The 12,819-nt window shown below is 39.5% G+C and overlaps 1 protein-coding gene across 5 annotated transcripts in view; it reads right to left on the reverse strand.

The window, feature by feature from the left end:
* Positions 1 to 10,588, reverse strand: part of DYNC1I2 (dynein cytoplasmic 1 intermediate chain 2) — a 32,883-nt gene extending 22,295 nt beyond the window's left edge. Inside the window, exons 1-4 of one of the 5 annotated variants that reach the window (XM_058809376.1) lie at positions 10,432 to 10,588; positions 8,525 to 8,642; positions 7,065 to 7,179; positions 3,739 to 3,829 (exon numbers count right to left, since the gene is read on the reverse strand). In XM_058809376.1, the coding sequence (XP_058665359.1) occupies positions 3,739 to 3,829; positions 7,065 to 7,179; positions 8,525 to 8,632 (314 nt within the window). In that variant the 5' untranslated portion in view covers positions 8,633 to 8,642; positions 10,432 to 10,588. The other 4 variants (XM_058809377.1, XM_058809375.1, XM_058809378.1 and 1 more) reach the window with 4 other exon arrangements.
* Positions 10,589 to 12,819: the final 2,231 nt, after the last annotated feature.

The following is a 12,819-nucleotide window of genomic DNA, read 5'->3' on the forward strand; positions in this document are numbered from 1 at the left end:
TTTAAAGGTTGAAAATTAAAGGTCTGCAAACAAATGTTGCCTTAATGAAAGGCAAATGTAAGTATTTTAAATACTGATAAGAACCATTAAAAACTTGAAATTCCTTTCAAAATATGTTCAGATTTCTTCAAGTTATATGAAGACAGATTTGTTACAATAACATAAACTTGCCCAGAGCAGTAAATATGTGGAGGAAACAGTCATATTGGTAAAGGAAATGAATCAACACATAAGCCTTTTGGTAGTGGGGCAAAAAAAGCATTTCCACTGGGATAAAGAACTGCTAGAGTTTCCAAGATGTGACATTGCAGTAATTATGGGTTAAGCACTGCCTTGGGCTTGCAAGTGTCATCTGAGTTAGAGCCAACTCCATCTAAGACACTTAAAATCTCTTATAAATTTTGGGCTTTATATTAATAATATGTTTCAAAGTCACGTGGAAAAACAAACAGAATGGATCCATTTCAAGTTGTACTAGAAGAAATAGTAAGGGGGAAATCAATATTCCCTCCACCGTCATTTCTAGCCTTCATCCCTTCTTCAGAAATTTTCATCTAGTCTACTGGCTATCAGGCTTAGGCAGAATTTTAGAAACACACTTGTAAGAGATTAGCAGATTAACCTACATGCGTTATCTGCATTTGTAAAAATAATGTTTCTGAATAAAAAAAAAAGAATATGCACTATTTTACTATGATAAGTCAATAAAAGACCATTTTACATTTTTATCCCATACATGCTAATTATTAACTATTAACTAGGTGCAGAATTTCTAAAGTTAAAGTTGACCTGAAAAATATACACACAATGCCATAAAAGCTCATAAATATGGGTGTGCCATGCACGACCTTGTTCTAGTGCAAAGTGTGCATTAGGACTATTAATCATAACTTAATTAGGAATTAAAAATCCACCATCTTCATATATAGCCAGTCAACTGCATCCACAGCAACAGCTTAATACCCAAATCTCCAAAACCTTTTCATATCTTTTGTACATTAGAGAACCCATTCTTTTGTGCATTAGAGAACCCATCGTTTTAGCCTGAAGTTAATTACTTTGAGCATACTTATTCATTAGATCTCTGCTGTCTATTTTGACCAAAGAGATTTAAGCTTAAGGGTTTAATTTGGTCCCTGAGACTTGAAGCTGGGTATTGCTTATATGTTGTAGAACCACAAACAAAACCAAACCACCATCCCAACGTTCATGTTGCAAAGAATACCTTAGCTTCAGATACAGATGCTGCATCACCACAATACCTGTCCAATATTTTCTCAACTTTTTCAATCATGTTTGAGGGGAACTTGGGGAAAAGGCTATAAACATAAAATGCTCCAACTTCTGCACCTCTTTAACATCTAGCCCTTAATGAGGTAGTTTTCCTGCTTTCAAAGCATTATTTTCATTTTCCTACTTCAGTGGGACCAGGGACTGTCCTTTAAAATAGTTGAAGCTAACAAGTAGTACAGGAAATACTCTTTTAAATAAAGGTAACATTCTAAGATAAAATTTACCTCTTCTATATGTACCAAAATAATGCAAAATACTGTTTGTTTTCAGTTTGTTTTGCCTTCAGTCAAATGAATTTATCTACAAACTTCAGTGAACAAATTTCCCATTCCTCCACATATGTCCAGATTTCTCTGTATTCAGGCACTTTCCTAACAATTCCTATATATCTAAAAATATTTTCTGTTTTTAAACTAATTCTATGAAGCATTCATCAGCCTAAAAGTAAACCAGCTGTATTCTTTTTGAGTGTTGGACTTGCATTCTTGACTGAGGAAAAAAAAGAAAGAACCAGAATCAAACTAGGAAACAGGACTCTTTACTAATGAAAATTAAGCAAGACAGATGGAAGCAACAGCAGGAGCACAGGCTGAGTGCTGCTCTACTACTTACTGAAAGAGTTACTGACAAGATTCAGCATCATCGAGGAGGTGATGAGATATATTTATAATATATCTCATATTGGTAGGAGTCACCTATGAAATGCCACGTGTAACACCAAGGGATATCATTGAGTCCAACTTTCATGTTCAAAATGTATGAACTTGTACTAATAAACCAGGATGTAGACACCCATTTACTGGGGCAAGGGAAGAACCCACTGGTGGAAGAACAAACAAAGGGATTCCAACAGGGACTCCATAATGCCTTCAATTTAGCTGTATATTCATACCTCCATGCTTTAAAGATCACAATCCTGGGACAGATTTAAAGTTTGAAAATGCATGAAGCTTTTGGGACTCAGGATATGGGTTTTCTCAAGGCTTAATAAGAAAACTCCTGCATACAACAGTGCATTACTATGTTTGAGAACACACAGAGTGCAGTGCATGGATGAGGTGGAAATAAATGCAGTATACAATGTGCCATTCCATTCCAGGTATGTGGCCTATGCATATGGTTTCATACTGAATTTAAATTAGGTGTGAATGGAAAGAAAATATTTTCTTTTAAAAAGTCATCATCAAATACTTCTTGTTTTTTTTTTTCTTCTAGTGAACATAAACACATATATAAATATATTTTTTAAAGACAATTTAATAAGCAATAAACAACAATTTAAAATAATTAAAATTCGTTTGTCACTCAATTAAGGAACAATTATATTGGTTAATTAACATAACAGGCAAACAAGATCATACCTGAGCACTCTTAACAAAAAGTCTGATATATTCTGTTTCAACTGAGCGATTTCTACTTAGAAACAGACACCATGAAACCTTTGTTCAGGTCATTAGTCTCTTGAATATTTTCAGATTAAGATGTATATAATTATTCATGCATAATCCACATGCACACAAGATGTTACTGCAGTCTTTTTATAAGATGTTTCAAAGCAGTCTAACCTTTGACTCCTTTTCCAAAATGGCAACAGTAACTGATAACTGCAGTTACTGTGCTTTAACTAAACTTCCTCCACAGTGCATACTTACTAAATTTCAAGTACATGAACTTCACTTGCTGAGAATATCTTACCAATATTAATAGGCAGCTACTGCTCTTATTTGCAGACTGTGCATGGGAAACAGTAGAAATACCTTTTGGAAGTGGTGTTTTCCTGCATTATCACCCATATATCACCACTTGAAATATTTAACAGAAATATTTATCTGATTCTTCTTTAAAGCAGCATGTCTCAAACCACTCAAAGAACTGGACAAAAAAATGTAATAAGTATTGGCACTGAAAAAAGGTCAAAACAACAATGGCTGTACAAAGATGGAGTTATGTTTTGACAAAATAAAAGACTGCAAGTGCTGTAACTGTGCTACACAGATGAAGTAAAATAAAGAGAAATATGGTTCTGAGTAAGGGAAAAATAAAATCAGAAGTAATGCAAAGTTTGCAGACAGCACCTATTATCAGATTAACGAGGTGTGGGAAAAAGTAAATAGCCTATCATCCATACCCATCCTCCTTTATAAGAAGCTGAGAAGAATGCAGAAGTTACAGTTTTTGAGTTTGTTATTGTCCCAGTACATTCATTTAACTTCAAACTTGCAAGTTTAAACAACTCCACATGAATGCTGGCAACTTCAAATCAGGAAGTATAGTTGCATTTCAAATTTTAAAGTAAAATATTTGTGCAAAACAGTAACTTCTGACAGATTCAACACTGTAACCTCATTTTATTATAATAAAATAATTAACCTTGATTTCTTTTAAAGCTTAATTACTCAGAGCCCAGGTATTGAGCACAGGAACAGGGCAAGGAAAGTGACATACCTGGATCCAACAGCACCATCCCCCGAGTCCTGGCTGCCAGCCTCGCTGGGCGTACTCACGGATTTGGAGGACGGAGAAGTAGGAGGAGGGACTAAATAGTGAAACAGACAGGTATCCGCTGTTACTACCCGCAGAGGAGGCACAGCTTAGGATGTTTGCAAATTAATTAAAAATGAAGGATTAAAAAAAAGTGATGGCAAACGAAAAAAAAACATGGATGAAAATGAACAGTAGAAAGAGAGGGGAAAAGACAATGTTAACAATTCATGCTGGATTTTCATGCAATTGTTTGGTGTTTATGCATCTGGAGCGTACAAAAAGACATGGAAGGGAAGACATTTAAGAGAAAATGAATTGAAAAAAATATTTTTAAACTGAACTTCTGACAAATGATGACACTGATTTTCAAAGGGTAATTTCCACTGACTCATGTTACTTAAATATAGAAAAAATAGTTGTTAATACAGCTCTGACATTAGTTTTTCTTAAAGATTAGACAATGAATATGTTTAACTGGCAATGTTATTTCAAAACATATAATCACCAAACTGTGGACCAAAAAAGTGGCTGTGTCATACAGCATCCTGTTATTTTTGTTCTAGGTTGAATCAAATCAACATAAATCTTGTGTATTACAACATTTCTAGTATTAGGTCTTGAGAATGACTTTTTTTGCTGGACAGTATGCAGTCTAGTACCACTGTATTTAAACTTCTTAAGTGTCAGTCCATTTCCTGCTAGTAGATGAAGACAGCACTTACCATTTGAAAAGTAATACTCTTTCTGGAAGTGATATATAGTGAATGACATCATGCAATCTGATACAAAGCTACTTTGGTATTTCTTTCAACTTTTCTTTTTAGAAATGGTCATTTTTAATGAAACTTAGGGTTTAAACACAAGAATCAAGGGTGTTTTGAAGGTATTTATATGCTTCCTTTTTCAGCAGTATGTAAACCATTCACTACTTAGCAACCCTTAAAAACCCTTTAATCAACTGAACACAAATTATTTAAACTGCCGCCTACTCTGTCAAGAGTTAAGAGAGAACTCTGAATTTAGGTCTGCAAGGTTTCTACAGAATTTTTAGAAATCACAAGTATATTGTGAATTCTAAAGAAGTTTTCTACCCCATCTCATAACAGAGACATGGTTCTGATTGACAAAAATTCTCCCTTAATTTTACCAAAGTAACAGTGAATTCTTCAATTTATTAAAAATTTCATTCCTCCTAGGGGAGAGACCTTTTCTATAGGTCTTGAGTTGTTTTTCATAAATTCATACATACACACATTTAGACTTTGTACTTATACAACCGGGGGCATGTGAGAATATATAAATTCTTAACGCATGCTCGCCAGGTGAATCTAGAGCCAAGGAGCTGCCCCAGGCCTTGGCTTTGCCATCTGTGCGCATTTTCAGGACGTGGCGAGGTCGCGGGGCCAGTGCTGGTGCTGCAGCGCTCTCTTGTGGGGAAAGAGATTCCCGGGAACCCCTGCCCAAAACTGAGCCGACTCCCACCGAAGGACCAACAGTCTTACGAAAAGACCTGATGGAATTTCACCTATCCCACAGGATTAAACTGTAAAATCTTTTTGAAAATAATTCTGGTTCACTAACTTAAGGCTTCTTATATAGTAAGTATGGGAGATATCAAAACATACTAACACTGATACAGTCCCTTCTCCTGTAACAGAGTGCTCTCTCTCTAGCAGTTAACAGCACAGCAAGTGCCTTAGGAATTAACACAATTTTCTAGGAAAGAATCTAATGTCAAGCAACCCCCCTCCACTGACAGTGTGAGCACGAGGTACCTCAGCTGCACACCAAGCAGCTCAGCCACGAGTCAGCATCACCTCAGGCACACAATCACTGCACTTGCCAGTCAGCAGAAAAGCAGCTTGAGCCTTTGGCATGCTAACTGCAGGCAAGCAGGACATTGAAACTCGATTAAGGATCAACATCAGACCTGGTTATCTCGAAAAGAGACAGACTGAATTCCCTGTGTACACTGAAGGGTGTGATTAAGTAGCAGCTCAGTGGAATTAAACACAACATGCAGGGGTGTGCCCCACTCTCGCATGTCAGCACCTCTGAGTTGTTCATGAACACCTACTCTAAGCATACACATTAACCTGCTTTGAGGACTGGCTATTCTGTGGCTTTCAGATTCTCTGCCAGATGTGAAAAAAAATCAACAACCACATACATTCCTACAAAAATTTAATCAACTGCCTTGGCACACTATATGCAAGGGAACTGTTCAACTATCAGTCTTGCAAAGAAAATCTGTAGCTGGTCAGAACTGATTTCTTGAACAGCTGCACACTGGTGCTAACACAGCCAAATGGAGTCTCTCAACTACTAAAACATTTGAATTACCAAAAATGACTGCTGGGGCTGATGGAATCTGAGCAGCTATAATGCTGTTCACTTCTGAACACTTGAGGATTACACAAAAGCAATTATGAAAATATAATCGCAGATATATGTGTAAGAAATTATTACTATTTTATTTACAAACCCAATTGAACAGAGCCCCAAGAAGCCAAACTGATAAGCTTTAAACTGCTTTGATTTCAGAATTGGAGACAAAAAGCAGAGTTGCATTATCATGTTCCTTGCTTTCATCTTCCATAGGGATGTGCCTAAGTAAAGGCAAAAAGCAAGAACCAATATGCAACCACATCCAAGAGCTGCACAGATACCAATCATCACTCTTGGAAGCTAATTTTTATACTTAATGTTTTTATTCCTCCATCAAAGTCAGTCAGGTATTTGAGATAAGAAAAACTAGGGTGTGAAAGATGAGGAAAAGAAAAAAGCCAACTCCATACAAAAATATCAGCATTAAAATTTGGCATTGTGGAAAAGAGTAAGGAAAAAAATACAGGAGAATAATGAGCATGAAAAATAGGAGGGGATAAGAAAATGCATACATGATATTTTAACTAATATACTTCAAATAATCCACTAAGTGTAAATGACGTTATTTTATAAAATAATGTTATGTAATGTGTACTGAGGCATACCATTTGACATTTATAACAGATCATGAAGGACAAAAGAGTATAAAACCCAGACATGTATAACCCCTGAAAAAGTGGCCAGAGAATTATTGTTAGTTATAGAAATACCTCAATCCTAACAAAAAAAAAAACAAACAAAAAAACCCCAACCAAACAAAAAAAAACCCCACCACCACAAAAAACCCAAACCAAAACAAAAAACAACACAAAGCCCCAAAAAACACTTCACCCCCCCCCCCCAAAAAGACTAAAAAAATCTCCCAAGCATTTATTTCAAACAAACAGTAACATTCCTACCAACAGGAGACTCAGATGTCAACCCCATGCTCTGAAGCAAAGCTTCCGCTTCTCTTCTCTTCTTTTCAAGATCAGATTCTTCTTGTACTGGAAGAACTTCTTTCTTCTGGTCAGTCTAAAAATTATTTAATAAATAAATTACAGTCTATAACCTTTCATTTATTTTGAGACCCCACAGGGTTTTTTAATACTGAAACCTATTAACTCTATTAGATATTCAATTTCAATGATTCTGATTGTTCTTTTCTGCAGATAAAGTAAACAGACAGGAATAATGTTCCAAAGCTTTGGTACTGTCTTTAAAGGACATATATAAACACACAAAAAGGGTCTGTGTATTTGCCAAAATGACTAACACTTTATAAGATTAAGAGTAGCTTTTTTCACACTAATCCTAAGCACTGTAAAATGCAAATAATGACAAAACCATCCTGTACCTGGGTGTAAAAGTATTTTAGAGATAGTCATGTGGTTCCTATTTTAAAATTATAAGAACTGTGTCAAAGAAAAGTAGTTTTCTTTGTGTTATCTGCTAGATATAAAAAAATACACCCCCACCCTCTTTGATTTAGAAATAGTGCAAGTTCTATTGCAAAAGATGCCAGACACTCTGTATCTTTCTACTCTTAGTTAGCTGCTTTTTAAAAAAGCAATTCTGGCAATACACTGCTACAAGGTCATTAGGACATAATTTGAGCTATTTCTTTCTCCTTTCTGTCTGAATCATGTGGTTGGCAGCTGCCCAGTCTTCAGTCATATGCTGATTTAGAACACCAACTAGATCATAACCAAAACACAGAAAAGTAATGAAAAAAGTACCCAAAACATACCAGTAGAAGTTTCTTTCATGAGATACAATTTACATTCAGGAGAAACAGTAATCTATCCCTGATTATCATGTACTGAGCAGTGAGAAATCCAGAAGACTGTAACAAACTAAATGTAACACACAAGCACCATATACATCCTGAGTATTGCTCATTTTAAAATTCAGCCTATAGATAGGCTATGTTCTTCTTCAGCAGAAGAACACAGCACATTGTTTGTACAATGACAATACTGACAGATAATTCCTACACACATCCTCAGAACTGTATTTCAGAAATGAGTTCTTTAGATTAGACCTATCACAACTCATTAAGCAGAGCTTTCATGCAACGGATCACAGTGATTTGATTAATGATGTCACATGCAGAGATAGTTCTAGAAATCTGAACTTTATGCTAGCGTAAGATACTAAGTTTAATTTTTTTTTCTTAATCCAGTTTATCATACAGACAGTTGAAAAGAAAAGAGTAGGTGCTTACATTATTAGAAAATGAAAGTGCTACATTTATATTTGCACCAACCATTAAACAGACACTCCCTGAACAGGACACAGAAAATGGTAGATTATGTGAACGTAGTCTTAAACTTCAGGCAATTAACATATGCAAATCAAAGTGAAAATTATTTCTTACTTCTTTCTTCTTTCTTTCTTCCTCCTTTCTCTTCTTCTCCTCTCTGATTTGAGCTAATCGTTGTTTCTTGCGCTCCAACTCCGCCTTCAGCTCACTTTTGTCAGACATGGCTGCAACACTGAGCAACAGAAATCATGTCACTGTTTGGCTTTTATTTGGGTGGCTTTTTTTGGTAGTCTTTGTTTGTTTGTTTTGTTTACATTTTTTCAATATAGCAGCTCTTCTTTCCAGAGGCTATCCTCAAAGAAATTACCCTAGCTTACCAAAACCAGCTTACCAGAAGCCTGAGTCAACAATAACTGAAAAAACCCACATTCCTTCTTCTATTTGACTTTCACTTAACACATTCTCAATACTAAAGTGATTGACTTAAAACAAACAGATAGAACCATGACATGATGACAGCATCCATTTCTAAGGTAGGTCTGATGCTCTTTGAAGGAACTACTTTGAAAAAACCTTAGGCACTGATGTGACTATTTGATCTTGCCATAAGATTTTTGCAGCTACAAAACCACCTGCAAGACTGAAAACAGCAAGAAAAGCAGCAAGACAATATTTCTCTATCATTTTTCACTTCAACAGCTAAATATTGGCATGCTATAACTTAACAGGATGCAAGATATATATCCTTCCACAGAGCATTATATGATTCAAAGTAAAGATTTATTAAAACATTTAGTAGGATTACTACAAATGATAAGGCATGTAAGTACAAATGTGTGGTCAAAGAAAACTGTAAAACACATGCATTATAACTTTTTTTTCAAAACTGTTAGCCTACTAATAAATTGGTGGATTGTTTAAGGACAAAAATGCTACAAAAAGTTTTCTATGTAACTAACGCAAATACAAACAAGGTCAACAATGAAAGGTGAAAAACCCTGTAAGTTTAGAACTTCGTAAAGACTTCGAACACAGGTAAGAGAAACTGTGAATGTGCTAGGTGAAGAAGAACTTAATTTTACTGTTTTTAAGCAAAGTCAAGTCAGCAAAGAAAATGCACAAGTAGTCCTATAACAAATTAGATGACTATAAATGCTTTTACAGTAAGATTGACAATAAGGATACAAGATTAGGCGTTGGTAATGTGACTGTGTGCTAGTTCAAAATAAAGAATGCTTGCAAGTGTTTGCATAGCACAGGTAAGCACAGAAAGGGATGCAAAATGTTGCAAGCCTCATACGCCTAACCCCACATCCTAGTAATACGTATACCGGAGGCAGTGCGTGTATTCCTTCATGTCGTCTGTTAGCACTAAGGTGCTAATAAATAAATAACACACTGTCAGCATTTTCCAATGGCATTCCCGTGTCCCTTTAAAGCAGCAGCAGGAAAGCGCGTTGTCACACCATGGATCGCCGCCCGTGCAGTGCCGGCAGCACAAACCGAGCGGAGCCGAGGGGAGGGGGGGGAGCCCAGCCCATCCCGCCTGGAGACGACCGCGGTGCGCACCTGGTGCCGCCAGCACCAAAGTCCTCACCCAAACCCCAGCCCGGCAGCCCGGACAGGGTCGCCCCACGCCCCGCGGCCCGGGAGAAGGCGGCACTCCCGGCCTCTGCCGCCCAGCGAGCCGGGCCGCCCCCGGCCCCACCCGGCTGCCACAGCCTTCGCTGCACAGGGCGAGGCCGAAGGAAGGCGCGTTCCCACCGGGCGGCGGCAGCGCTGCCCCCGGCTCGGCCCCCGCGCACCTGCCCGCGGCTCCTGCCCTGCGCCCGCTGCCCTCGGCCCCGCGCCCCTTCCGCCGCCGCACAAAGGCGCCGACAGCTGGCAGGCGGCTGCCGACGGCACACGCCGAGGGTCAAACCAGCTCCGAAGGCGTTGCGGAATGCGCGGAAACCTGCGTAAACTGCGGAAGGACACTGAGATCTGTGCAGTGAAACACCCAATACCCCACTCGTCCACACCGTCAGGGCCGGCAATCGGAAAGGAATTAACACGGAGAACGAGCGCGAAGCGACGCAGTAACAGGGCCGTTCCCGAGGCCCGGCGCCACACCCCTCTGGCGGGGCGCTGGCTGGCGAAATCGCTTAGAGAACAACGACACCCGGCATGCAGCGCGCACCGCTGGGAGGCTCTCGTCGGCGATGCTCCCCGGGCGTGGCCGCGGCGCTGCCGCGCGTTGCATGATGGGAGTTGTAGTCTTCCGGAGTGGGGACACGCTAGCACCCTGCACTCGGCGTCCGCAGGTCGCGGGGAGCGAGCGCCACCGCCTGCCGTGGAGTGCGTGCGCGCATGCGCGCCGTGCCCCTGTTCGCTGGGGGCGGGGGCGCGCGGGGAGCCCCCCTCAGGGACGCCTCGGCGGCGGCCCCGGCCGGGCAGAGCAAGGCGGGCTCAGGCGGGATCCCTGTGCGGGATCCCTGTGCGGGGCAGCGCCCTCGCCTCTGCTTTGGCTTCCGGGCAGTGAGGGACAATCCACTTTAGGCCCCTCTCGCAGCCGAGCGAGAAAACCAGTCATGTCGGTGGAACTGTGTGGTTTTAACCGCGGGGCCCACGTGCGGCCGGTAGCCATGATCCCTGCAGTGAGCTGGCGGTAACGAGTGTAAGAGCCTGGTGCGGTGTGGGCGTCGGGCCGTGACGAAATGGCCCCCGCAGATGGTGCTCGGCAGCCGGTGGCGTTGGGCCGCCCTGGCGATATGGCGGATCCCACCGTGAGCGTCCTGCTGGAGTGAACTTGCATCGCTCATCTTGATGCAGCTCCAAACTGGTAGCAAGTGACTTTGCTGTTTCCCACTCGTCCTAAATAAATAAGTATATTGTCCTTTGTATCCAGTGGAAACCTCTATCAGAATCCTGTGCCTGTTTTTGGTAACTGCTGGGCCAGTGCTGCTGGCTTCTGTCTCAGTGGAGTGCAGGGTCCCCCAGCCTGCTGATCTGCCAGAACTGTGCCTGCCAAAGCAGAGTTGTAGGGAAGACTGCTGTTCACAACACCCTGTGAAGTGAAGCATTTGGAGGCTATAACCCCAGAGCAGGTTAATTTTTCTGCTATTACAGAATTGGAATAATTTATTTGCAATAACTGGATCTACAAATAGTTATTCCTGGCAAGTGTAGTTTCAGGTGTATGTATGCTAGGCTATATTCTGCCCTCGGTTTGTGCACCTGTCTCTACTGACCTTTATGGAAGTTTGTGTGCTCATCAAAAGAGGAAAATACATTTGAATATTTGTTAGGATGCTAACAGATTCCTTTTGTATGGATTATGTTAGCATTACTAACCAAAAAGATCAGAGGGTAAATAAGGAGGCAAAGTGTGCACTTTTTATCTATTTTAACTGTTAGCTCTAACAGTTAAATTTTAGTATTTTCACATTGTTATGAGCTTAGATGAGTCACTGACTCACAGCATCAGTAAGGGCTATTAAAAAAAAACCTGGAGTCATTTTACTAAAAACAGAAATAATTTTTTTTCCTTTTCTGGTTCTTTCATAAGAAACTTGCCAATGTGTTGGAAGAACCCCTGAAAAATTACATGAATTCAGAGTGCAGCTAAACTATGAAGCAAAGACATAAGCATCAATTTTTTAATATAAAATTATTCTCACAATATCTCCTACTTCTTAGCTTAAATCTTTATTTTTAACAGAAATTGCAAGGCAATAGATAGTTGAAAATGCATTTATTACTAGCAGAAGCCAAGCTCCATATTTACAAAGCACTTGAGCAGAAAGGAGATGGCAAGATTTGACTCAATGGAAAGATGAACCATAACATCTGTCACGCCCTGTGGAGATGACACCTGTGGTTAAAAGCATTTATTGAAGAAAAAATTGGATTTCTTGACTCTCAAAACCAGGTGTCATGGGAAACATGGACACTGACTGAGGTCTGTACAGGTTCACACACACACACATATATAGATATGTATGTATATATATACACACACATATATTCTTCTGGAGCAAATCTGCACATATAATTTGGTAGTTTTTGTTCTGTATTACATATACAAGGCATGGTCTAACCTGTTTAATTTTTTATAGCAATATGGCAAGAAATGAACAGCATTAGTTTTGTTCCTATTGTGTATGCCTCTAATGCTACCAAGCTCAACACATTTACAGACGTGTTTGTAGGAGCAAAATGTATTTATGGCTGGTTTTAAAGTCAGTGGCAATGTGTGATATGCAAGGAATACTGTCATGAATCACAAAAATTATTTGTAATTTCACTATAGTAATAGAGAATTCTCACTATTAGTTATACTAAAACTGGCTGCAATTCAGGAGTGATATAAAACATCTGTTCTATATGCTTAATTGATCATATATGTCCACAGACAGGTACTGATCAGC

The sequence above is a fragment of the Ammospiza caudacuta genome, chromosome 8, assembly GCF_027887145.1.
Source record: "Ammospiza caudacuta isolate bAmmCau1 chromosome 8, bAmmCau1.pri, whole genome shotgun sequence".
In the NCBI taxonomy this organism is placed as follows: Eukaryota; Metazoa; Chordata; class Aves; order Passeriformes; family Passerellidae; genus Ammospiza; species Ammospiza caudacuta.